The sequence below is a fragment of the Mandrillus leucophaeus genome, unplaced genomic scaffold (genome assembly GCF_000951045.1).
Source record: "Mandrillus leucophaeus isolate KB7577 unplaced genomic scaffold, Mleu.le_1.0 Scaffold1838, whole genome shotgun sequence".
Classification (NCBI taxonomy): domain Eukaryota; kingdom Metazoa; phylum Chordata; class Mammalia; order Primates; family Cercopithecidae; genus Mandrillus; species Mandrillus leucophaeus.
In genome coordinates, this window is record NW_012101852.1 from 57357 (window position 1) to 81345 (window position 23989).

The 23989-nt window shown below is 37.5% G+C and overlaps 1 protein-coding gene across 1 annotated transcript in view; it reads right to left on the reverse strand.

Annotated features, from left to right (window-relative positions):
* The window catches only part of SYT10 (synaptotagmin X), a 70667-nt gene extending 49708 nt beyond the window's left edge, over positions 1 to 20959 (reverse strand). Inside the window, exons 1-2 of the mRNA XM_011977769.1 lie at positions 20507 to 20959; positions 7734 to 8091 (exon numbers count right to left, since the gene is read on the reverse strand). Coding sequence (XP_011833159.1) covers positions 7734 to 8091; positions 20507 to 20657 — 509 coding nt within the window. The 5' untranslated portion in view covers positions 20658 to 20959. The remainder of the gene's footprint in view (positions 1 to 7733; positions 8092 to 20506) is intronic.
* Positions 20960 to 23989: the final 3030 nt, after the last annotated feature.

The following is a 23989-nucleotide window of genomic DNA, read 5'->3' on the forward strand; positions in this document are numbered from 1 at the left end:
GTTACAGATTCACTTCAGAGTTCCAGAGTCATTACCTAGTTGCCCACTGAACTTGTCCACTTAGATTTCTAATAGAATCCTTAAATGCCACAGGTCCAGACCTCCTCTTCTTGCCTCTCAAACTCACTCCATTCACAGTCTCATCTGTCTCAACTTGATTTTCTCAGATGCTTAGTCCAAAATCTTCAAGTCATTTTTGCTCTTCTTATTTCACTCACATGCCCCAGCTCATCTATCAGGATAGTCTGTTTCTGACACCCTCAAAATATATCCAGTCAGTTCTCACGAACATTATTAACTACCACTTCCCTGGTCTGAAACATCATCACCTCTGACCTGGATTAGAGCCTCCTTAGCGGACTTTCTGCTTCTATCCTTGTGCCTTCCTCAATGTCTCTTTTCAATACAGCAGGCAGAATCATATTTTAAAAACAGGTCATGCCACTCCTTAGACTTCCTCTAGTGGCTTCCCATATTACTCAGAGTAAAAGCCAAAAATAATGTAGCCCCCTCTACCTCTGCTTTGTCTCCTAGATTTCTCTTGGTGGGAACATGTAGCACAGGTTCTAGCTTCAGGGCCTTTGCAGCACCTGCCTCCTCTACATGAAAAGCCCTCCCAGACTCCTCAAGGCCTACCTCTCTACCACTTTGAGTCTTCGCTCAATTTACCTTCTCAGGAAGATCTATCCTGACTACAATGTTTAAAATTGCAACACTGCCTCCCACTCAGACTTTCCAATCCCTTTGTTTTGTGCTATAATTTTCTATAGGACTTATTACCTATTATAACCTCATATAATTTATAAGAAGGTGTGTGTATGGGGGGGAGACTTTGGACAGTTTTGTGCCAAATGTGTATCAAATTTCAAGAAAAATGTCTATGACATAATAAGTGTTCAATAAATATTGTTGAAGAAAGAAAATATTTTCTCTGAAAAATTTAGCCGTGTGACTAAATAGCAATTGAATAATAATAATAAAAGCTAGAGAAACAACTAGTTTTCTTCTCAATTATTTAAAGAGATGGCTAAAATCCATTCAGTAGTTTACCTTTATTCTATTCAAGAATTTACAGGCAATTGGTTCTTTAATACATTTAATGAAATAAATGTTCACTTATTCTGAACTTAAAACCTTCAGATTATGAGAATAACATACTGCCTATCGTGCTAAGGAGGCAATTCAGTTATTCTCAAAATACTTACTTTGACTTCTCTCCATGTTTAAAAAAGATACAAGATATAAACATCATAAAACAATGATAAGCAATTGCTTTTGATGTAGCATATGTTTAAATAAATGTGTATGAAGTAACTAGCTTGGAAAATACTTCTTCATAGCTTTTGATCTACAGATAATGTTCTGAGAACATAACATATATATTACAAGAAAAGAAGTAAATATAGACTGAAGCCTTAAACCTTAAAAAATTCTCAATAACAACTGGTCAAAACAATAAATCCAAGAACTTATTTTTTAGCATTACTTGATTCCTAGAAGGTCATTTGACCATAATTCTAGCTCTGGATTTCTATGCTCAGTGTGCAATTTTATGCCTTCCTTTACTTTGTAATATGTTTCTGACTCTCATGAGCTTACCTCCTGGTGAGCTCAGCTAGGTTTTGGAGAAAAATAGTCATAGCTCTATAACCGGGTTCATGTACCAGTCTTGATGACCCTTCGTCTGTGCCTCCACATCTCCTTGACCTTACTGCACATAGTGTATTGAAATTACCTGTTTTCAGATTTGTCTTCCACTCTCCAAGACTTTCTTCTAAATTGTGGTCTTTATCATAGCAGAGACTAAGTATTATTCATCTTTTAATGTATTTCATCATAAACATTTGCTAGGAACTAAGAAAATGTATGTTGGAGTTTGTATGAAAATAATTCACCATACGATTCCTGTGACTAATAAAACCAAACTTCCCAAGCATTATTCATATTATATAGAAGAGACTAAGAAGCTGAGGTGGGAGGATTACTTGAGGCCAGGAATTCAAGACCAGCCTAGGTAACATTTTGAGACCTCATCTCTACAAAAAAATTTTTAAAAATTAGCCAGGCCTGGTGGTGCGTGCCTGTAGTCCTGGCAACTTGGGAGGCTGAGGCAGGAGGATCACTTGAACTAGCAGCTCAAGGCTGCAGAGAGCTATGATCATGCCACTGCACTCCTGGGCAACAAAGTGAGACCCTGTATCAAAACAACAACAACAACAACAACAGCAAAAAAGAACCGAATCAGTGTTTGTGTATAAGACAATATTTATAAGTGCCAGAAAACAAACTTCAAATTTCAATCATGTTGTTAAGGTTGTGACTCTGGCTTTAGTTCAAAGAGTCATCTCTTTTCAGAAAAGAAGCAAGGGTGTACACCTAATACATTTCTTTCATGAAGGGGATTATTTAACCACCTCAAGTTCCTGCAAAGCATGTTTTATGAACTTCTATTTCAGGGAGACAGATCTCAAGTCTTTCCATTGTTCTGGGCAAGTGTTGCTACTTGATACCCTAGCTAGCCATACATCTTTTAAACTCCTCCTTTTTGTAATATCTCATTTTTCATTCCTTACAGTGTTTTAGCATAGATAATTTCAATCTTAGCTATCTTTTCAGAGAAATTCAATTTTTAAAAAACATTCTTACAGTAAAGTTAACTATGGAATCTCATTTTATGTATTTTTAAATAATTTTTCATTTTTCTTATAATAATGTACATTAAGCATTTTTTTGGATACTATGCATGATGACTTTAAGCATTACTCTTCTAATCAACCATAGCTAATTGCAAATATTGTAAATTCATCAGCACATATAAGTCAGTGATTTCTTCCCATGTACATTTTCCTGCTTTTGTTTCATGTTCAATTGTTTCTGCTATTACAGTTCCTAATTATTTTCAATAGGTACTTAGAGTCCTAAAGGTCATAAATCTACATAATTCCTCATCCTCAATACATTATTTTGCCAGTTACTATTCACCTTGTCTTTACACCATTAATAAATGCACATAAAATTGATTCTCATACTCATCCCTGTGAGAATATGATCATTAACCTCTTTCTAATATGAACACAGTGTATCTCACCACTCATCAGCTGGTGTGGCTTTTAAAGACGATGTATTTAAAAAGGCAAAATAAGTGCCTTTTTGATGATCAATCAATCAAAAGCATTCAATTGACATTATATACCTACACATTGGTGGAAATTAGGAGGGCATAAAAGTAGGTTATACACCCTTGTTCTCTGAAAATTTAGCATCTCGTTTGGAAACAGCTGGAGCTCAATATTAAGATACAAAATAATTGCTAGGTTGTAATTAGCAATTACAGTTTTAACAGCATTGCTGTTTTAATATAGCAATTTGTTATTTAATACAGCAATAACAGCTTTAAATAATAAAGGATAATAGTTAATAATTGGGCAGATAAAGTTGGACTCTCAGATGCATTTTCCATAAAGATCTTATAGTACATAAAAACGAGGTTGTTACTCCACACAAGGAAAGCAGCATGAACAAAAGCACACGGGCAAAGACAGTCAGATCTTTAGGAGGATGGTAAAAAGACCAAGTACCCTTCTACTGAGCAACCATGGAAGATCAATGGGATAAACAAGATGAGGTCATTGAATTCATTTATTGATTCTTTTAATTCAGTAAGTTCACTTTGAGCTCCTACAGTGTTTTGTTAAGGCATCAAAAAGCAATATAGAAGTGAATACGGCAGATTTTCTGCCTAAGAAAGCAGCATACAACTCTGTATGTGGGGGTATATAGAACCAAAATGCTAATGGTAGCTTGGTATAATCATAGTATAACAGCCTTGAATGACTTTTAAAAGATTTGGACTAGACATGGAATTACTGAATTGCCACTTAATGTTTTTTTACAAGGGATCTTAGATTTTCCTTTACAAATTTTCTTAACGTTTCTTTTTTGTTGTTGTTTTCTATTTCCTGATTTTTATCATGCTTGAACATAATAAAAAGTAATTACAAAGTAGATATCTTCTCCTATAGTCTGTGTTATAAAATGTTGCCAGGTGAATTATCCTAAAACATAACACTTATCCATAGAACTCCTCTGCTACAAATACTTTTTGACAAGAGAGACTCTGAACATGTTGGCCATGATTTCAAGGTTTCACTATATTTCAATTTCAGCTGATTTTATCGTCCATTATTCCTTCACTTTACTCTATTTTTTGATCAGAGTACCTTACCTGCTGTTTTCTTAGCAAAACTTCCTACTCTATGATTTTTCACATAATATGTTTCTATCTAGGATGCACATCCTCTCCCAATTGCCACTTACATGAATTTCCAGTTTCCTTCGACTCAGCTTAATGGCTCTTCTCCATGCCTTAGCTGGAAATAATGTTTCAATGTCCTGAATTCCACATTCTCCATCACATAGCTGGCATTTGTAATTCCTTATATTGGTATTGCATGTATTGTCTCCACATTATATTATAAATTTACAGAAGTGGTCACAGATCCTTAGAGTTTTCAGAGTGGAAGGAGTAGGATACATTGACTATACCCAGGATTAAATATATGTTGAATAAGGTTATTGGATGCATAAACAATCAATCAAGATGACGCTTAAAGAATATTAGTAATAAAGAAATACATAAATGCCAGCTGGGTTGTTTGGTTGCCTGGCAGGCTGATAGGGCAAAATGTCCAGGTATTTGAAAAGGGAGACGAGAATTTGAGAAATGTGTGTTTCTAGCGATGCTGCTAACTTCTAGGCCCATCAGGATGCTATTTAAATATAGAGACAAATAAAACTTGAAAGACTATGATGTCTGAGCCAAATTAAAAGGAGTCCCACAGACTGGAGCTGTGACATACTAATAAGGTGAGGAAACAAATTATTAAAGTTAAATTCAGTGTGTGTGTGTGCGCGCTTCTGTGTGTGTCTGTGTGTGTGTGTGGTGTGTGTGTGTGTGTGTGTGCCTGTGCATGTAGGTTTGATTTTGCTACATCTCAGTGAAAAGTTGGCATATGAGCAGAATAATTTGACTCATAATGTACCCTCGATCTCTGTGTTCATGTGGACTACATAATGAACTCAGCAATTTCCTCTTCCTCTCTCTATAAAGGTAATTTCTAGTATGATTAAGTAATTAATGTAGATGAGGGTTTTGAAAACTAGAAATAATCATGTTTTCTGCAAGGAATTCATCCCAAGGCTAAACAGATTCAAATCATGACTCTAGTCATTCATGATAATCACATAAAATTCCAGATTTTTAATTGAGTAGGATAAACAGGAAGATGCTTTTCTCCAACCTCCCAACTACCTGTCCTAAACATACTTTGTAAGCAACATATTTAATTGCAGGAAAACTACATCCCCGTGGCATTTATGCTTAATTTGTGTTCTTCCATCTGGATAAATTTGAATTTTTACTCTTCCCAGCTGCATGACTTCAGGCAACTTTTTAAATCTCTCTGGGTTTCATTTAACTCACATGTAATGGGGATAATTAATAATACTTTCTTCATGCAGGTTGGGGAAGGATTATCAGGAAGGGTGCCTTGGCATAGTGACAAAATTTCAAGTGCTCAAAATTCTTTTCTTCTTCTTCTTTCCCCAATCACCCATATGAACAATGAAAGTCAGAGGCAGGTGAAATGATATCAAATTTCTAGCAAAACTCTGAATGCGTGTTGCAGTTTTTCCTCTTAGAAAATATCAGATATATACAATCTAATTTTTATGATTTTAAGGTTGAAATTTTTATGTTTTTTTGAGTTGTTCAATTTCACATAATTACTGAGAAATCCATAGCTAGCAAAATGAAGCCTTCGCTCACGTGTTTTCATTCTCCTCTAGCTAGGGATAATCAGACAAGTGGTCTCTTTATACTCAACAGAAAATATTTTGGAGACAGTATTTTGTTTTTCTGAGGTTCCAAAGAAACATTGATTACCTGAATTTGTCTTCACTGAGTATCTTTATATAATCTGTACATATCAGCTAAAGAGTTGAATAATTCTGAATGCTAAGCTAATATATATTCACAGGGGTTGGTATTTTTAAAATGTTTTGCAGATTAATTGAAGATTTTTACCCTGAAATTTCTGAGTGTCTTAAGTCTTCGTGGCTATAAAATATCATATTTGGCCAAAGTTTTCAGGGACGGTAGTGATAATCAAGTAAATACATCAGGTAATTTTACAGCGGTTTTCCCTTATAAGTATAGTGAGATCAATGTCTTGGAAAAAAGGAAGTTCCTCCCAAAGACATTTTTCCCCTGTTTGTAAAACATGTAAAAATAAGTGGTTTATTGGACAATTATTTTATAGTTCAATAAATATATATATATAATTCAATAAATATATATATAGTTCAATAAATATATAATAAAAGTTAACATGGATATTTATTGGGTTACATTACACAAAAATCATAAATAAGAAAATTTAAAATGAGCCTAAATATCATTGCTCAGGAAAACTTGTCAAAATAAAAACAAAATATGAGGCATTCCTTAGTTATAAAATTTAAGTAGCACAGAAAAGTGTAACATGTAAAGGACACCTCCATCCATCCTCCTTATCCCAAAGTTCCTTATCTCAAAGGGAACAATTATTCTTATCCCTCTAGAATACATTTGAGTAAGAAGTGGATTTATTTGTAGATACAATTCTCTTATTTACACATAATACATATTGAACAGCCTTTCAATTCTAGTAGCCAATATGTCCCAGTTTTTCAATTTGATAGATTTCGAAGCCCACAAAGTATTACCATGTTGGAAAACATGGATGCACCTTCAGTTTAGAGAGATAAAAAGGTAAGATTAGGAAGTCAATCAGTTTGCAGGAAATAGCAGTTTCCTCTCAATAAGACATCATTGATTTTACCCTACCCTGGAATAAAACTAGTTGCCAGTTTTGGGAACCCGAGAAAAACTGCTCTCATGCAATTTGTTTTAAGAATTGATGCCTATACTTAGCAGAAGAAAATGCCTCTTTACAAGAATCATTTTTTCCTGTACAGTTAATACATAAAATGTGAATATACTGTGGTGAATTAATTCCAGCAAAGTTTTGTTGATTTTCCCAGGCTGAGTTAAAATGCATTTCCTTAAGGAAGTCCTCTTCTTCCTCCCTTTTATGTACACTCCTCCATATGCCCATGATATTTGGCTTCTTGTGGAACTTATACTTTGCCCAGTTAAGAATCTGGTCTACATGAGCTCAAACACACAATGAAGTTTCATGTTTTTGGTATATGTGTTAAATAGTTGCAGACTAAATATGAATCTGTTAGTTGTGATTGTGAAATTCTAGATGATTCCTGATTGTATAGAGCCTCCATGATATGCATTTCAAATGGATTTCTTAATATTTATTGGTTGAATTAAATTAAGTTGAAAGACCACAAGTAGCAGCTATCAACTGATGATATTTCAAAGGAGAAAGTTTAACAATAATCTGTAGTTACACGATTTTACTGAAACCTCACAGTCTGCTAAGCCCCTCTCATGGTCCTGCTCCCTATTTGGCTTCTTTGTCCTTAGTTTCTCTCTCTCTGCCCGTATGTACTTTGTCCTACCCTTTCTCTCTTTATTTATCTATTTCCTATGTCTTTCCCATTTCTCCTGTTTCTCTTTTCTTCCAACTAAAGTTTTTCTCTCTTATGAAATTTCATACACACACACACACCCCCCCCCACACACACACACCAGTTTTATATATTTAATCTTTCCTTACCGAGATGATGACGTAGGCTCAGTAATTTGTCTTTGCACACGTGCATGTTTAATTAAATGTTCTTTTAAAGCAGTTTGGACTTCTGCTGGGATGTCAGGGGAAGTGTGGCTGATTTTTATTGCAGGCTCAATAGCTCTTACGGCTGGCTTTTCATTTTCCTTAATTTCTTTTTTCTCTTCAGTCTCAAAAACTTCAGTAGGAGCACTTGAAATGCTCTGTGGAAGGGTAGTGACGTTGGAAGTCACAGGTTTGCTTTTCCAGCATGGCCAACACAGCTTCCAGAAGACAAAAAGTGAGACAACCAACAAGGCCAGTCCACAGAAGCTGACAACGACTGCTAACAGGCTGACCGAAATATCTGGAAAAATGATAATGTAAAAATAATTAATTAATACTGTACATTAAAAAGCAGAAATGAAAAGAAAATTTTACATCATAATTGTTATTATTTCCTGATTTAGAGTTTCAAAAACTCAATTTTAATTTATCTTTGTAGGAAGAAAAAGTTAATAATCATTCCTGGAAATTCTCAAAGGAGATAATTGAAAAGTTCCACCCCAGTAAAAATTCTAATTATATACAGGAAAATTATGATGTATGCATATTTCCAAGTACACTACGATGGGTCCAAGATTTTGCAAACTCCATTGATTCTGATAATTTTTTATTATTTTTGTTCCTAATTTCTCTTAATTTCTTGAGTCCTAAATTAATCAATGAATTGTGCTCTGGTCTGAATTTTTGTATCATCCCCAAAATTCATATGCTGACATCCTAATCCCAAAGGCCATAGTATTAGTAGGTGGGACCTCTAGGGAGGACATTAGGTAGCGAGGGAAGTCTTCGTGAGTAGGATTAGTGTCCTTATAAAGTAGGCTAAGGGAGCTCTTTTGCCCTTCCACCATGTGAGGCCATAGCAAGAAGGTGTCATCTATGAACCAGGAAATGGGTCCACAGGACTAGTGCAGGCATTCTCCACGGGGACTTGACCCTGTACATTTTGCAATATAGAGAAGCAGAAAATTTTCATTTCTTGAAGATGTCAAGCTTTTTCCTCAAAGAAGGGGAAATTGACATATCATTTCTTAAGGATGGGGGTTGGTCAAGATTCCATCATAATTACAATCTTGTAGCTCCTTGCATCCAGAGACATAAGGCATGGGGGAAAGGGAATTCCGCTTAATAGAAAACAGTGCAAGAAGTTAGATTAAGTAGAATTTTATCCTGAAAAATAAAACTAAAATTATGTAAGCAAGCTTATTGTCTTTTATTTATGTCTTGCATTGCTAGCCATAGCAATTATGACTAATCATTAATAGTATTAAAAATGAAATCAAGTGCTTAATGCATTCTTCGTGACATATTTTTCCCCCAACAACAAGCCTTGTTTAACAAAATAAAAAGAACCTATCAAAAGATTGAGTGAGGATCTAGGAAAATTTATAAAGTCAACAAAAATTTTTAAAGACATTTTCATATTTGTGATTCATTTAACTATGACACGGAGTACACATTTAATTCAAAGAAAAATGAGTGGTCCCAGAAACATTTTAAATCAAGGTGTTGAAATGAAAATTTGCATTTCAGAACTAACATTTTGGCTAAGAAGAAGACAGAAGTGAAGACAAGACTGGAAGAGGAAATACTAGTTAATAGATTACAACAGCTATCCTTGTGAGAGACTGTAGTGGTTCTGAACCAGGGTTGCTGAAATGGGAAAGAAAAGATTCCAGAGAAAATCAAAGCCCTAGTGAAGGAGTGTGAAGATTAAAAAGGACAAGAATGTGACTCACTGGGATGATGAAGTAAGGAACACAATGACTTCAATTTTGGTTGTATTGAGTTTGAAGTACTTACAGTCATGCAAGTAGAAATTTTGAGTAGGCTATTGGTCATGCATAAATGCAAGTTAAATAAATTGCAACTAATTTAACTTCCTTAAGTAGTGGGATCTGAATCCATAGAAGATAAATGCTCTTTAACAGAATTCTAAGTACACCAAAAAAATCAGGTCAGTCGGTTTTCACAGAAGCTAGGAGAATATTTTAAGAAATGATAGTGTAGATCATTAAAATAAGTTCAATTAAAACAAGAGTTGAGAAGTGACCATTAACTTTAACAAGTACATCTTTAGTGAATTCTATGAGACCAGTGAAGCAGACGTTGTGTTAACCAGATTACTCTGGATTAAGAAATGACTGGCGGCCGGGCGTGGTGGCTCCCGCCTGTAATCTCAGCACTTTGGGAGGCCGAGACGGGCGGATCACGAGGTCAGGAGATCGAGACCATCCTGGTTACCGCGCTGAAATCCCGATTCTACCAAAAACACAAAAAATTAGCCGGGCATGGTGGCAGGTGCCTGTAGTCCCACCTATTCGGGAGGCTGAGGCTACTCGGGAGGCTGAGGCAGGAGAACCCAGAGGGCGGAGCTTGCAGTGAGCCGAGATTGCGCCGCTGCTCTCCAGCCTGGGCCACAGAGCAAACTCCGTCTCAAAAAAAAAAAAAAAAAAAAAAGGAAGTGACTGGCAGTGTGGAAGTGGACTCTGTGAGAGTAGATAATTCCTTCAAGAAATTATACCTAGGAAAGGAGGAGAGAGAGGGAGCAATAACTACAGCAGCACATAGAGTTGATGAAGGTGTTTTTATTCCAATGTGCAATACCTCAGCATGCTTCAGAATAATGAGAAGGAATCAGTGGACAAGAAAGGATAGGCAATTAAGCAGAATAATTAAGAGTTAAGTCCCATAAAAGGTGACAATGGATGAGATCTGAAGCAAAGATCAAAGAATTGGATTGCTTCTTTCTTTGTAAGAAAGAGAATTGTTCTGGATGCCAGTAAGGTTATAGGTCTGGAGGCAGGAAGTCAAGTGAATTCTTGTTTATAACTAGTATTTTTCTCTCCAAAGGAGGAGTTAGGGTTAACTGCCAATTATGTTGGAATATTTGGGAATAGTTTGGGATATCTGAAGAGCGTGACAACAATTTGAAATAGGAACTATAGAGAATAGGAGAAAATTGAATAGGAAAACATCAGATGCCTGGTCAGAATATACATTTCTTTCGAAATTAGAGACTAATAAAGTGATGCTAGTCTGCCGGGTTTTAAAATCTTCTAAACATTCAGCAGCTTTGGTGTAGGGGCAGAGAGACAAATAAATTCATCCATGGATGAGGTTTTTGGTTTGTTTGTTTTTCCAGAAGAGTGTGATAGACCACAAAGGAGAGAGTGTATTGGACAGATAAAATGATGCATCATAAGTAGGATGCCATATTTATTGAAAGATAATTCAGAGATAAATAGGAAAGTTAATAGACTGGAGTTTCTAAATGAGAAAGATGAACTCATAGGAGATTTTGGTTGGGGATTGAAATATTTGGATTTACAATGCTATGGTAGTATCGTTCACCATAACGACAAGGGTTTGAGTATGATCATAAAATAAAAGAGGTAAGGTAGACTAGAGAGGATCACTGGAGGAAGGTGGCCAATCAACAGGAGGCCAGGGAGATGAACATGAATGTCCTGGCTTTTCTACATGGACTTTCAAGTTACCCATTCCAATGGGCAAACTTGGTGACTAGGCTCTCTAGCTCTAATTTTCATGTCTCCAGATAATTCAAAAGAATCCATTACATAACATTCATCCTATTATATCTGGAAAGATTAAGAGTTAATGAAATATACAGAAATTAGATTAGGCTCTGAGATAATTAGGTTTAAAATTGCTCAGACTCTGGTTTGATTACATACATATGCATAAACATTATTCTGCCACTGTCTGTCCATATGTCTGTCGGTCTGTCTGACTATATATCTCTAACTAATTTTAGTTAGAAACATTTTACTCTTTTATCATGTCTTAATATCCCAAAATAAAGTGACACAGTTAGGAAAAACTGAGAAAAAGATCACTGTCATCAGAAAATACAGGGAACTTCTAAAATGCGACTTCCTCAGAAACTTTTAGTATAGCACAACTTTGCTAAAGTCTGTATAACCAGGTCATAACATTTGCATGATCTTGTCCACTGAGACTTAAAAATACTGCTGGGTCCAATTACCTACTACCCACGCAGCTAACTATGATCATGCAGAAAAGCACAGGCCAAGTGTCCTGTTCTCAAATCCAATTACCACTGCTTGAATTGATACTCTTCTCTGTGTCTCTCTGTATCTTTTAAAAAAGTTTGAAATTCTAGTTCATTTTTAACTTTTCAAAATGTACAAAAATGTGATTTCCAATCACTAATCAGAAATTAATATAATTTAGTTCATCGATATTCCAAGCCTTTTGTTTTTCCTGCTCCGTGTTGTTGCCTGACCACACTACATGTTTGCTTATGGCACCATTTCACAGAGAAAGAGGGGCAATAAAACTCAAATCAGCAACTCTTAGTCAAAGATGAAATTTTGGGATTATCTCTGAAGTTAATTTATTTATACTATACATCTGATGTTACCATTATAATAATTAGGGCATGCTTCTTATTTCTATAACAAGGGACCAAATTAATAGTGACTGAAACAAGATGGTTTATTTCTCTTTCATGAGAAACGAGACCGTCCCAGCATAAACAGGCCACAGCAGATTTATCACCTCCAAGGTGCCTGGAATTCTGGTTTGTTTTACATTTTTGCTCTGCTATTAAAAGGTCTTTGCTTCTCTTTAACGTCCAAAATGGCAAGGTACTATGTCCATATTTCAGGCAGCTGGATGGAAGAAGAAGATAGAAAAAGGGAAGGCTATGTCAATATTTCAGGCAGCTAGATGGAAGAAGAAGATGGAAAAAGGGAAGGTGAAGGTATGTCATTTCATTTTAAAAGTACAAATTTGAAGTTGTGCACATCACTGCTAACTTCCCAAGGGTCAGGACTTAGTCATGAGGCTATACCAAACTGGAAGGAGATGGAAAAATGTTCTTTTAAAATGTTTCATGCTGCCATATTCTTAAAAAAAATAAGAGATCCTATTGTTGTGAAGTAGAAGCAGGAGATGAATATTGGGAAGCAACTAGTAGTCGCTTTCTCATCGATAAATCTAATACATAATATAATCAATCACCAACAATCCTTGCATGTTGCCTCTTATAATGCCCATTTTAAATGTATTGATCTTTGCTTTTCTCTTGAATTTCAATAAATGATAAAAATTATATTAATACTATATTTAATCCATTATCAAATAAATACTTTAATACATTTTGCATTTTTGAAATCAGGATGTTATCTTAGTATTGATGGCTTGTCACAATAGCTAATAGCCAGGCAATAATTGTGTCATAATTTTCGTTATTTGTGTATGTGCTAAAGCAAAAACATCAGCATCAAAATTTATAGAAGTCCAAGTGGCTCGTAAGAGAATATTGGAGAAAATACTGAAGCATATCCTTTAACCTTACAAGTCAATTTTTTGGAAATGTGTGGTGAAGGTGGTGAGTCAGATGTATTTAGAAATACTGATAACATCCCACATATTTGCACAGTTAGCTTTAGAGCACAGTACCATTGGCCTGTATATCTTTTATGAATTCTTTTAAGAAAAAAATGTATCATTAACACTTTTTATGGCATAGAATATGAAATGTATGGAAAAGCAAGGGCATCATTAATTCTGAATCAAGAAGCCGTTCAGAAGAATCAGACTCAGAATTTTAGTTTTAAAATCACTTTTAACCTATGTATTTATTTTATGTTTTCCTTCTACATTTGTGCCAGAGTGATATAAGACTTCTTTAAAAGTCTAATTAAGTTTTAAAAGAGGTTATTTCTATACATATAAAATAAAAGTCCCATGTGATTAAAAAGCATTGTGCCATAGTTTATTTGGCAACATTCTCTTTCCTTTCTTGGTGCCACATAAAATAATGGTGCATCTTATAATAAAGGCATCTCCGATTTGATAAAACATGGTACCAAATATGGTATTCAAATATATAAATTTATTAAAAAGCTTTACATATGCTCATAATTGAGTAAATTATAATTTGTGACTGTATATTACTCATATATTTACATTAACTTGAACATCACACATAGCATCACATACATTTAATTGATGGCACTAGTACATTTAATGCTTGGCACAGTGGCTTTCACATAGTAAGTGCTCAATAAACATTGCTTGAATAAAGGCATAATGCTAACCCCACTTCTCAGGTACATTAACAGCTCATATTGTAGCAGATTAGAAATGATAGGCTTGTGAATATTGTTTTGTCCATTAGTCCTATAAATTCATGACTACTAAAACATCACTAAGGGAATAAAATTAATAAATACTGAAGAGAAAACAATAGTCCTTTTTAATTAAGACAATTTTGTGGTATGGACAAATTGACATTTACAAGGTGTTAAAAATTGACTGTTTTCTAATCAACAATGGAATAATAAATTAGATACTAGATCATAACATACATCAAGGTCCATCTAAGCAAAAAAAAGGTCATTAATATCAGTTCCTTTCTATTCTCCTTAAGATGATTCCCCCCTTCTGGCTCCAAGGCCATTACAGCACAATTCCATAAAGAAACAAAGGTGTTAAAGACTTTTATTAATTTCCGGTAATAAACCCATAAGAGCTTCCACTTTTTTCCCTTGATAGTCTACGTGAGGCATATTGATGTCAGCTCTTATAGCTTCAGTGACTACTTAGGATGTATTTAACATTATGAAGAAAAAGAAAATTACCCTATAAAATAATAAAAGAAGCCATCTCTTTAGTCAGGAACTCTGTTTGTAAGCTTGATCAGTGTTAGGTGTTCCACCAACAGAGGAAACTGGCATTGTGCAAGTTAGACGAAAGACCTACAGTAGTAACACTCCTTATCTGAAGGTTCAGTTTCTTTGATACATTCATACTAATGATGCTCTGAGATCTTTTAGTGGGTGACTCTTAGCTCTTTTTCCTTGTCATATTTTGTCTCCAATGCCTCATAGTACTGAATTTTTAACAGTATACACTGTTAATTACTTAACTTGACCAAAATATGGTAGGAAAATACAGTACACAAGATTTTAATGAGTTATTTTTTCTAATTACAAATTAACAAAAACAATGTAACTGGTAATTTAATATCTGTTTTCACTACAGACTTATTTATAAACATATGAAAGGAACCATATTTGGGATTATATGAGTTCAAAGTTGTGCATTTCGAACACACTAAAAATCTTTTATGTGATTTTACAGTTGACACAAATCAATTGTATTTGGCCAAGAATATGTAAACACCTACTCATACACTGAAGTACACATGTGTGCATATAGTCAAGTTAAGAAAAATGAAAAACACTGCTTGTTATATTTGGATGACAGAAAATCTAATAAAAAGGTTTCGGATTTGGGTCATAATTGCACACTAAGAAATTTTATTAGCCAGTAATTATAGCCAATAATATAATAATAATAAGAGCTTATCTTCACAGACATTTTTTCCAATGCCCTTCGGCGCCAAGGATGCCCCCAGAATCTCCTCTTCCTATTCCTACTCTTCGTTAAACCTAGGTTAAAATCTAAGAAGCCCTGGTTTCTTAGCCTATCTCCAACACTAACTAGTTGTGATTTGAAGGGAAGTTAAATTTCTTTGCCTTGGTTTTCACATGTGCAAAATGATGATTCCCACTTTCAACTGGAATGATTAACAGCAATCCGAATAATGAGATGGTTACTTTTCCCCTGTCACTTTCTACTTAGCACACTAACAGTGCTTTCCTTTTACTGCCATACATGAATATATTGAACAGAGATTCTAGAACTTGTAGAGCCAGCGCTTTATGCAACACTTACAAATTTGCCATGGAATTATAGCTCCACCTGAACACACTCTGAAGACAGTCAATGGATACCTATATCAAGTTCAGTTGCTTTTTCATGAGTATATTGCTCACTGAATTGTAGCTTTTAAATGTTTCAAATGCTCTAATTTCTACTGTTATCATAAACTAAATATTCTGTATGTCTATATAGCATATTAGACACCGGTGACACAAAAATACAGATGTATACAATTTAGTTGCAGAAGGGATTTGGAGGTTATTAAGACAGACTCATTATTTTACAAATAATAAATTTGAAGCTTCTTGATAATAAATCCCAAGATTCATTCATTCATTTAAAAAATATTAATTGGGCCGGGTGCGGTGGCTCATGCCTGTAATCTCAGCACTTTGGGACGCCGAGACGGGTAGATCACCTGAGGTTGGGAGTTCGACACCAGCCTGGCCAGTATGGAGAAAACCCCCGTCTCTACTAAAAACACAAAATTAGCTGGGTGTGGTGGCACATGCCTATAATCCCAGCTACTCGGGAGGCTGAGGCAGGAGAATCGCTTGAACCTGGGAGACGGAGGTTGTGATGAGCAGAGATCCCACCATTGCACTCCAGCCTGGGCAACAACAGTGAAACTCCGTCTTAAAAAAAAAATAAAATGAAAATAATAAGCAAATAAATAAATAAATAAAGTAGCTAGTATGAACCACAGATTTTTCTAGGCACGGAGGATAAAATAATTAACAAGCCCCTGCCCTCAAAGAGCTGACATGCTATTGACTTAATGTGTACATCGTTAGTGGAATAAAACGTAGATCGGGAAGAATGTAATCATATGTTCAAAACAGAAATGATTTTAATTGACATTGGAAATTACATTAAACATTTATGGTAATGATTGTTTTCTGCCGGAATTTTGTATTTAAAAAAGCTTGTAAATGAATGCAGGTGCATCTCAAACAATTACCAATTTTTTTCAGAAAACCAAAATTATAGTAATGACTAAGTTTTTTTAAATGTGATTTGAACTTGCTATACAAAATCGCTCATAAGAATTAGATGTCAGAGACTCATAGTTCATAGAAAAAGGAAATACAGCTTTTAATTTGTCACAAAGGAAAAAGAAAAGGTTAAAGCCAAAAGAAATTCCTGCCAATACTGCTAACATACTGGGAATTAAGAAGAATAAATGTTTGCTGAGACCTCTTTGGTTTTGAAGATAGGTCTCCATTTCCGTTTGAAGTAAATCAGACCAAGCACAAGGTGTATTGATGATCATGTGACAATGAGGCTAGACATAGCAGAAGCTGGCCACTCTGCAGTGGAGTGACAATGTGGAGGAAGGAAAAATACCCTCTTATATATCCTTCTTCAAATGGGCCTATCATTTTGAATTCACTGTGGCTCTATTATTCTTTTACAGACCTACAAGTCTCAAGGAAAATATTCTGCTGATAATATGTTTGTAAATTGGAATTCTTTATACAATCACTAGGATGTGTAAAACTCTGTTATGGTGATTAAAAAAATGATAACTCAATTAATTGGGTAGTCATTTGGTTTGTCCCTCTACTATGAAGTCCCTCTACTAATTTTAAACCTTTATCGTAGACCCACTATGCCTTGATCTTAGAGGGAAATTATGATGCAATTCTTAAAATTTTACTTAACTATCCCTTTTCTTATCAGGTAAGTACTTTAATAAAATTATTTGCCATATACCTACTTATTATCCCTACCTCTAAGAAGCGGAAGAACACACGTATGAATTTAAAAGAATTTGTATAAATTTTTATTTTAGAAATTTTAGTCCCAAATTAAAATTGTGTAAACATGCAAAATTAGAACATGAATGAATTAAATGCTTATGAAAATCTTTAAATTAAGGTTAGATCTATACAATTGTGATGTGAGCTCAAGTGAATGAGCTTAAGTGGGCTTGATTAGCTGTGATTTATGAGGTGTGCCTTTTAAGCAACATAGGTTCCTTGAAATTGATAAGCATTCGAGCAGCAATTAAGGAGTAACCAGACATTAAGCTAAATCCAGTTTAAAAACGATTATATATATTCAGTCACAGTATGCCTGAAAAATAACTTTTGAGCCCAATATATTGCTTTGTATTTTCCCTAAGCATTCTAATATCAAATCATATTGTGCATTGAGATGAATTTAGTGGGTGATATATTTATTTGGGGAGAGGGAGAGAATCTGTGGTAAAAAGACTCAACATATCTGATATTCTAACAATTGCACATGGTGAACTTTCTAGAATATTAGTAATGCTGGCACATATAATGACTCTGATAAACTACGCCAAAAGAGTAAATGTACCTGTGTTGGCAACTTTAGTGTAAGTCTTCACCAATTTCATTAAAGTATGAGATTGGTCATATTGTGATCATACTGTGATTGTGAAATCCTCAATGGCAACAATATTGCTGCTGCTTCTGCTACTGCTGATATGGTAAAAAGATTGGTGATGCTTGCACTTCACTGACATTTACAAAACCAGTAAGACAATATCTTACTTATATATGTGATTTGTAACTCCCTTCATGTAGAATGACTTTAACTGGAATTACCTGAATTTCTCTCCCTCTATCTCTATGTGAAGGAATTAAAAATATACACAATTTTGGAGCTTGTAATTATTACTGTAATGTTAGAACAAGTAATACCATCTGGGCAGTGCTGATTAACTTTCAAAGTAAATAAGCACTGTGCCATTCAACATTGTTGATGTCTTCCTACCAAAAATGCCCTTCTCATTAAACAATGAGTAGAAGGATCACTGGAAGTGCTTTATTTAGGAACCTATAATAACGAGCATGAGGGCACAACGTTATAAGAAAATCTACTTTGAAGAACAGTGTGACGCTGAGTGGCTAAGAAATATATATTTTGTAGTCTATTTTTCCTCCTAAGGGGAGGAAAATATTCTCGCAATTGTTTTAGGCTAATTTTCTCACTTTTTATTCCCAAGGAGAAAAGTTCAAAAGGAACTCAGACTACAACTACTTCTTGTGGTGATTAGGAAAAACTGAGAACCATTTCTATAATTCATATACTGTGTTTTATCTGAAACTGATATAGTTGTGCATTTTGGACAGATTTAGAAGTTGGGATTTGGTTTCTAATTTTCACATATTTTCCTCATTACTAGCCAATCTGAGACCCGGGCAACCCCTATTTGGTGTGTGATCACAAAAGGGCAGGAAAGAGGAAAATCAGTAGTTTTATTCACAGCATCAACTATTCAATTACCAAAGCACAGTCTTCAAACTGAAATACTCTAATTTCATCCAGCGTAGCCTCTTCTCTCAGTGTTACCTTTAGCACGTGTGTCACTAAAGACGTTTCAGAAAAGCTTACCTAATATCACCACAGAGGACTCTGAGGTCACACTATACTGGTCTTTACCTCATACTTAGCAACGATACACACGACACAGAATACAACATGCCCACCAGTGCCTTCCACTGAGTTTCATACACTCCTAGGAATTTAACACCTACTGAACGAATGGAAATGATTATCAGTTGTGTTTATACACTGACAAAATTTTAAAGTTTTCCGTTCCAGGGTCCAAACAGCGGCATCTCTTCAAGCTCTGCCAAGTGCAGACAGAGCCCCCTTGGCTCGCGTTGCCGTGGATCAGAGAATTCCAAATCCTGCAGCTACTCATGTGAACGACGGAACGTAAAAGCTAAACTAAACCCATTCCCGCTCCCCGCTTGACTTTGACGCAGGGGTAGTGGTGGAGGAGATTCACTAAATGTGCCCAGCTTTGCTCCCTCCCAGCACGCAGGGCTCCATGTTGTCCTGCTCTACCCCGAGCCTGGCTGTTCAGCTCTTGTTGCCCTGACTACCTTCAACGCTTAAAATTCCGCCAGGAGATCAAAATGACAGGAAAAGCAAAGGGAAAGAACCTAGAAAAGGAATGGCAACCTTCCAGCCGAAAATCCCGAAAGCAGTGTTTTTTGACTCCTAGTGCAACAAGTGACCCTCCCAAGCGGCTCTCGAAACCACGCAGCCCGCAACTCGGAGATCCACCTCGCGTGCGCCCGAGCAGCACAGCAGGCTGGACACACCAACCTTTTCCCCAATGGTGACCCAAACAGTGACTCGGATTCGATTCTTTCCACCCCCAAGCCTTGAGGAAAATCCACTTGAGACTTTTTTCCATCTCCAGATTTCCGACGGTCGATATCCTCCTCCATCCAGCCCACTTCCTAGTTTCCTGAAGGGTAGGGAGGACGTCTGTGAGTTGGATGTATGAGAGCGTGCGTGTGCTAGGGATTTTAAACGTTTCCCCTCTCTTCCACTTCTTCGATAGGTGCTCTGAGCTTTAGGTGTCGCCTCACAAATGGGATCAATAATCCCTGCTGTTTTACCAACTTTGTCATGAAACCCTAGAAAATCATATATATTAAAAGGGCTTTAGAAATTGTCAAGTACCCGAAAGGTTGCAGCCGCGAGTTACCTCGGAGGCCAAGGCAGCCACCTCTGCAAGGGAGTTCTGCGTCCAAGCATAGATTGTCCGTCCCGCCTGGCCCCATCAAAAAGGCCGGGACCAGAGGCTGGTGAACGAGCGAGAGCAGCCCCAGTCCCACAGGTGAGCCGCCCCCACAAGCAGCCGAGCCGCGAGCCTTCCCGGCGCAGTCACCGCCCGCACTCACCTCTCCACTCCGGGAGCGAGATGGGAGGCGTGGGAGAGCGCCGAGAGGCGCGGCGAGCCTGGGAGCGGGAGACGGCGCCGGGAGGCGGGAAGCGGACCAGAGAATGGGAGAAGCCCTGCAGGTGGACAGGAGGAAACAAAACCCAAACGCCCCACCCTCGAAGTCGCCAGGAGCTGAGCGAAGGAGGGAGCGAGGTAGGAAAGCGCGGCGCCCCAAATATGCCCCGGGAGCGGCGCGGGAGGCGCAGAACCCCGTAGCTTGCAGCCGAGCGCGCGGGGTCCCAGCGGAGCGCGAGGAGGCGAGCGGAGCCCTCCCGGTTACCTGTGCTGCCTCCGCCCTGGCTGCCCCTGTCCCGAGGGAAGATGCCCAAGCACTTCTCCCATTCCACCTGGCCCGCGAAGCACAGCTCGGTGACGATGTGCAGCGCCTTCTGGCACAGACCGTTCACTCCGTCCTCCTTGTGGAAACTCATCGTTTGGCCTTCCTTTCGTTTTCTCTTTTTTTCCCCAGTTAGCTGTCTTTTTTTCTTCCCGACCTCTAGACTAACCCCTCGGGCGTCCTAAGCCATAGTCCGCCTGCCGTGACTTTAGCTGGAGAGCGCGCAGCTGAGAGCCGGCAACTCTTAAGAGCCCCACGTTAGTCCCATAGCGGGAGCGGAGGGCGCAGGGGAAGAAGAGGCGCGCGAGGAGGCTGCGGCTGCGGCGAGGTTTGCGCCAACTCTCCCGCCGCGCGAGCGAGCCGAGGCGAGCTGGAACTAGAGACCCGGCATGGAGTGCTGAGGGGAGGGGGGAGCCGTAAAAAAGCCAAAGCCCTCGACTCGCAAGCACGCCCCCCTCCTCCCCCCAGCACACTGGTGTTTCTGGCGGGTGCCTGGCGGCGACGCGTCCAATAGCAGCCCGGCGCGGGCGCGGGGTGACTGGCGGCAGAGCGCGCAGACCCAGCTCCCCGCGTCCTCTGGAGAACGGACTCTCGAGGGAGGGCTGGCGGCCCGGCGCCCCTGCCGAGGCTGGAGTTGCTCATCGTTGCCCAGAGCTGGCCCGAGGAGCCCTCTCCGTTTTCCCAGTGCTTTTCCCTGCATCAGTGCAGCCATCCCCGCCGCCTTTGTCCCTCCAACTTTTCCACGCATGTATTCTACTGTTTGTGCTATCTGCTTCTGCCCTTCTGGAAAAGTCATCCCAATCGAAGAAAAACTGAAAAAGTTAATTAAAAAAAATGAATGCATGAATAAGCAAACCCTCTTAGGTAGGTCACAAAATAAAATGTTATTTGTACTAATAATCAGATAAGATTCTGTTGATTAATCCGTAATTGGAGATTGAGAATGCACAACTTGACTCTCTCCATCTACTTTCTTAGCGACTTAAAACAAGACATGGATGTTAAAGGGAACAGGATTAAGTTCAAATCTGTCACACATCTCAGCCTAACCTTGAAACTGCTTTCAGGTCTTGGTGTTCCTCCCACTTCAGCCTCCCTAGTAGCTAGGACTCCAGGGACTCCAGGCGCCATTTTTTTTTTTAACTTATTGTAAAGACAGGGATCTCACTATGGTGCCCTGGCTGGTCTCGAACTCCTTTGCTCAATCAATCCTACCGCCTTAGCTTCCCAAAATGCTGGTATTACTGGCACTAGCCACCGTGCCCGGCCTGCTTTCGGGTCTTTGCCTGAGTCTGTGAAATGGGAGATTTTGATTCGGATGTCTTAAGCTCACTTATAATTCTTTAATGCAAATGCGTGCAAATCACTAGAACTAAAGCGACAAAATAAAATTAATAAACACGGGCTTCAGGATATAATAATGTGTTTACATGGTTTTTAAACTGTTTTCGGGCGGAGTTTCATCCCATATCATAACCTGAGGATTGATTTAACCCTCTTGTGATGAGGGATTCTTTATTTTTGAAGTGGGATGTATTGAACTTGTTGGCATGTCTATACTAGTAGAATAAGTAGTCTTTTTTAAAAACAGCTAATCAGTTCATGGTAAATTATTTCCTTTGCACGGGCACTACGGTAAACCTACTATAAATATTAGCCATAGCACTCCAGTAGGGAAGCATTCATTAGTTGAATAATTTTGACCTGATCCATAGGATAATTGGTTTAACTAGGACTATTTTTTACCATGAATTAAGACAAACTAAAATCTGCAGTCTCTATCTGAGTTTTGTTTTTATGCACACTGACTTGGGTGGTTTTTCAGTCATTGTCTAAAGAAATAATTTCACTGTCAATTAAAAAAAATTAAACATCTACTGTATCTACAAAGTTAAGTAACACATTTTAATAAGGCCCTTTCCAATTGCCTTTTGCCCCCCATTCTGCTACAGTCTACACAGACAGACTGGTAGAAAACAACCTGCAATGCAATGCTGTACTTTCATATTTACCATATGAACTAATTGCTGTGTAGGAGGACCAAATGAGTAATTATCTTTATACTACTTACAGAATCTAATTGCTTAAGTGGAGTAATGCAGAAGATCTTCCTAATGACCCTCTTGTGTTTGATTTCAGCGTTAAATATTAAGTAAACAAATTCTGAAAATAACTTTCCTGGTATTTGTTTATGCTGTTCCTGGCCTTACTGTTGTGTTTTCACAACAAGCAGAGTTAATTTCACTTTGATATTCGATTTTCTGAATTCATTTCTTTGAAAAAAAATTTCTTTCATCTAAAATGAATATCACAGGTTTTGATTTTTTTCTTTGTTCTTTGGACTATCTCACAGCTCATTAGCAGGTGAATCAAAACAGTTTTTTTTTTTTTTTTGTCACTAACTAAAAAGCTCAGGCAAGAATTTTGGGCAAAGTAAAAACTGCATTGAAGATCATCTTTTTCAATGCTGAAGGATAAGATGACAAGAATTTCAACTTTCAGTCTTTAAATTTTTTTTCCAACTATTTCAACTACCAAGAACCTAAAAAGTAAACCAAGAAATACAGATTTGTATTTACTTCCCCACTCACACTCTGAAGGAATTGGTGAAATAGTAAAAGGAGAGGAGTGCAGGTTAGACTGATATTTACCGAGCACTGTAGGCTGTGCTAAGTACTATAGTAGCCATTGTTAGTCAAAAAAATGCTGGCTGTAATGATCTCTGTCACAGCTTCCTTCTGGATGACCTCTAACTTATGTAGAGGAGGGACTGGTTTGGAAGTAAGGAGTCCAAGAAAAACCCATGTGAGCTAAGCATATCTGTTTAAGTGACAATTTTAAACATTCAAAACTCTGTGATTTCCCTGCTTGCTCAATCCTCTTCCAATTTCTTCTTCCTCTTTCTCATTCACATCGTGGAGGAGTGAGAGTTAGCTTGTTAGGCAGAGATCTCCCTAAGGTGAGGGGAACTTGGGAATCACTCTAAGACTCTAATTTTAAATATTATTTGACCTCCAAGACAGGAACTAAGAGAGTGGGTAAATGAAGAAATCTCAGAGCAGCTAAGCCTAGTCTGAATGAAGATCACAGAAAATTATTAAATTTTAACTTACTTAAAGTGTTACTGCTTTCCTTTTTTGTATTTTATTGGCAGCTCAGATTCATAACATCCCAGTTGTAACTTTCTGTATACACTTGGAGCCGCTCCTGTATTCCTCAATTCAGAAAATGGAATTGCCACTCACTCCCCGCTGGTGATGATGATGACCAAACTTCTGGCTTGCACAGAAGGGTGTCTGTACTAAGAAGTCCAGTTCTGGCTCCAGATCCTTCCTTCCTTCCTTCCTTCCTTCCTTCCTTCCTTCCTTCCTTCCTTCCTTCCTTCCTTCCTTCCCTCCCTCCCTCCCTCCCTCCCTCCCTCCCTTC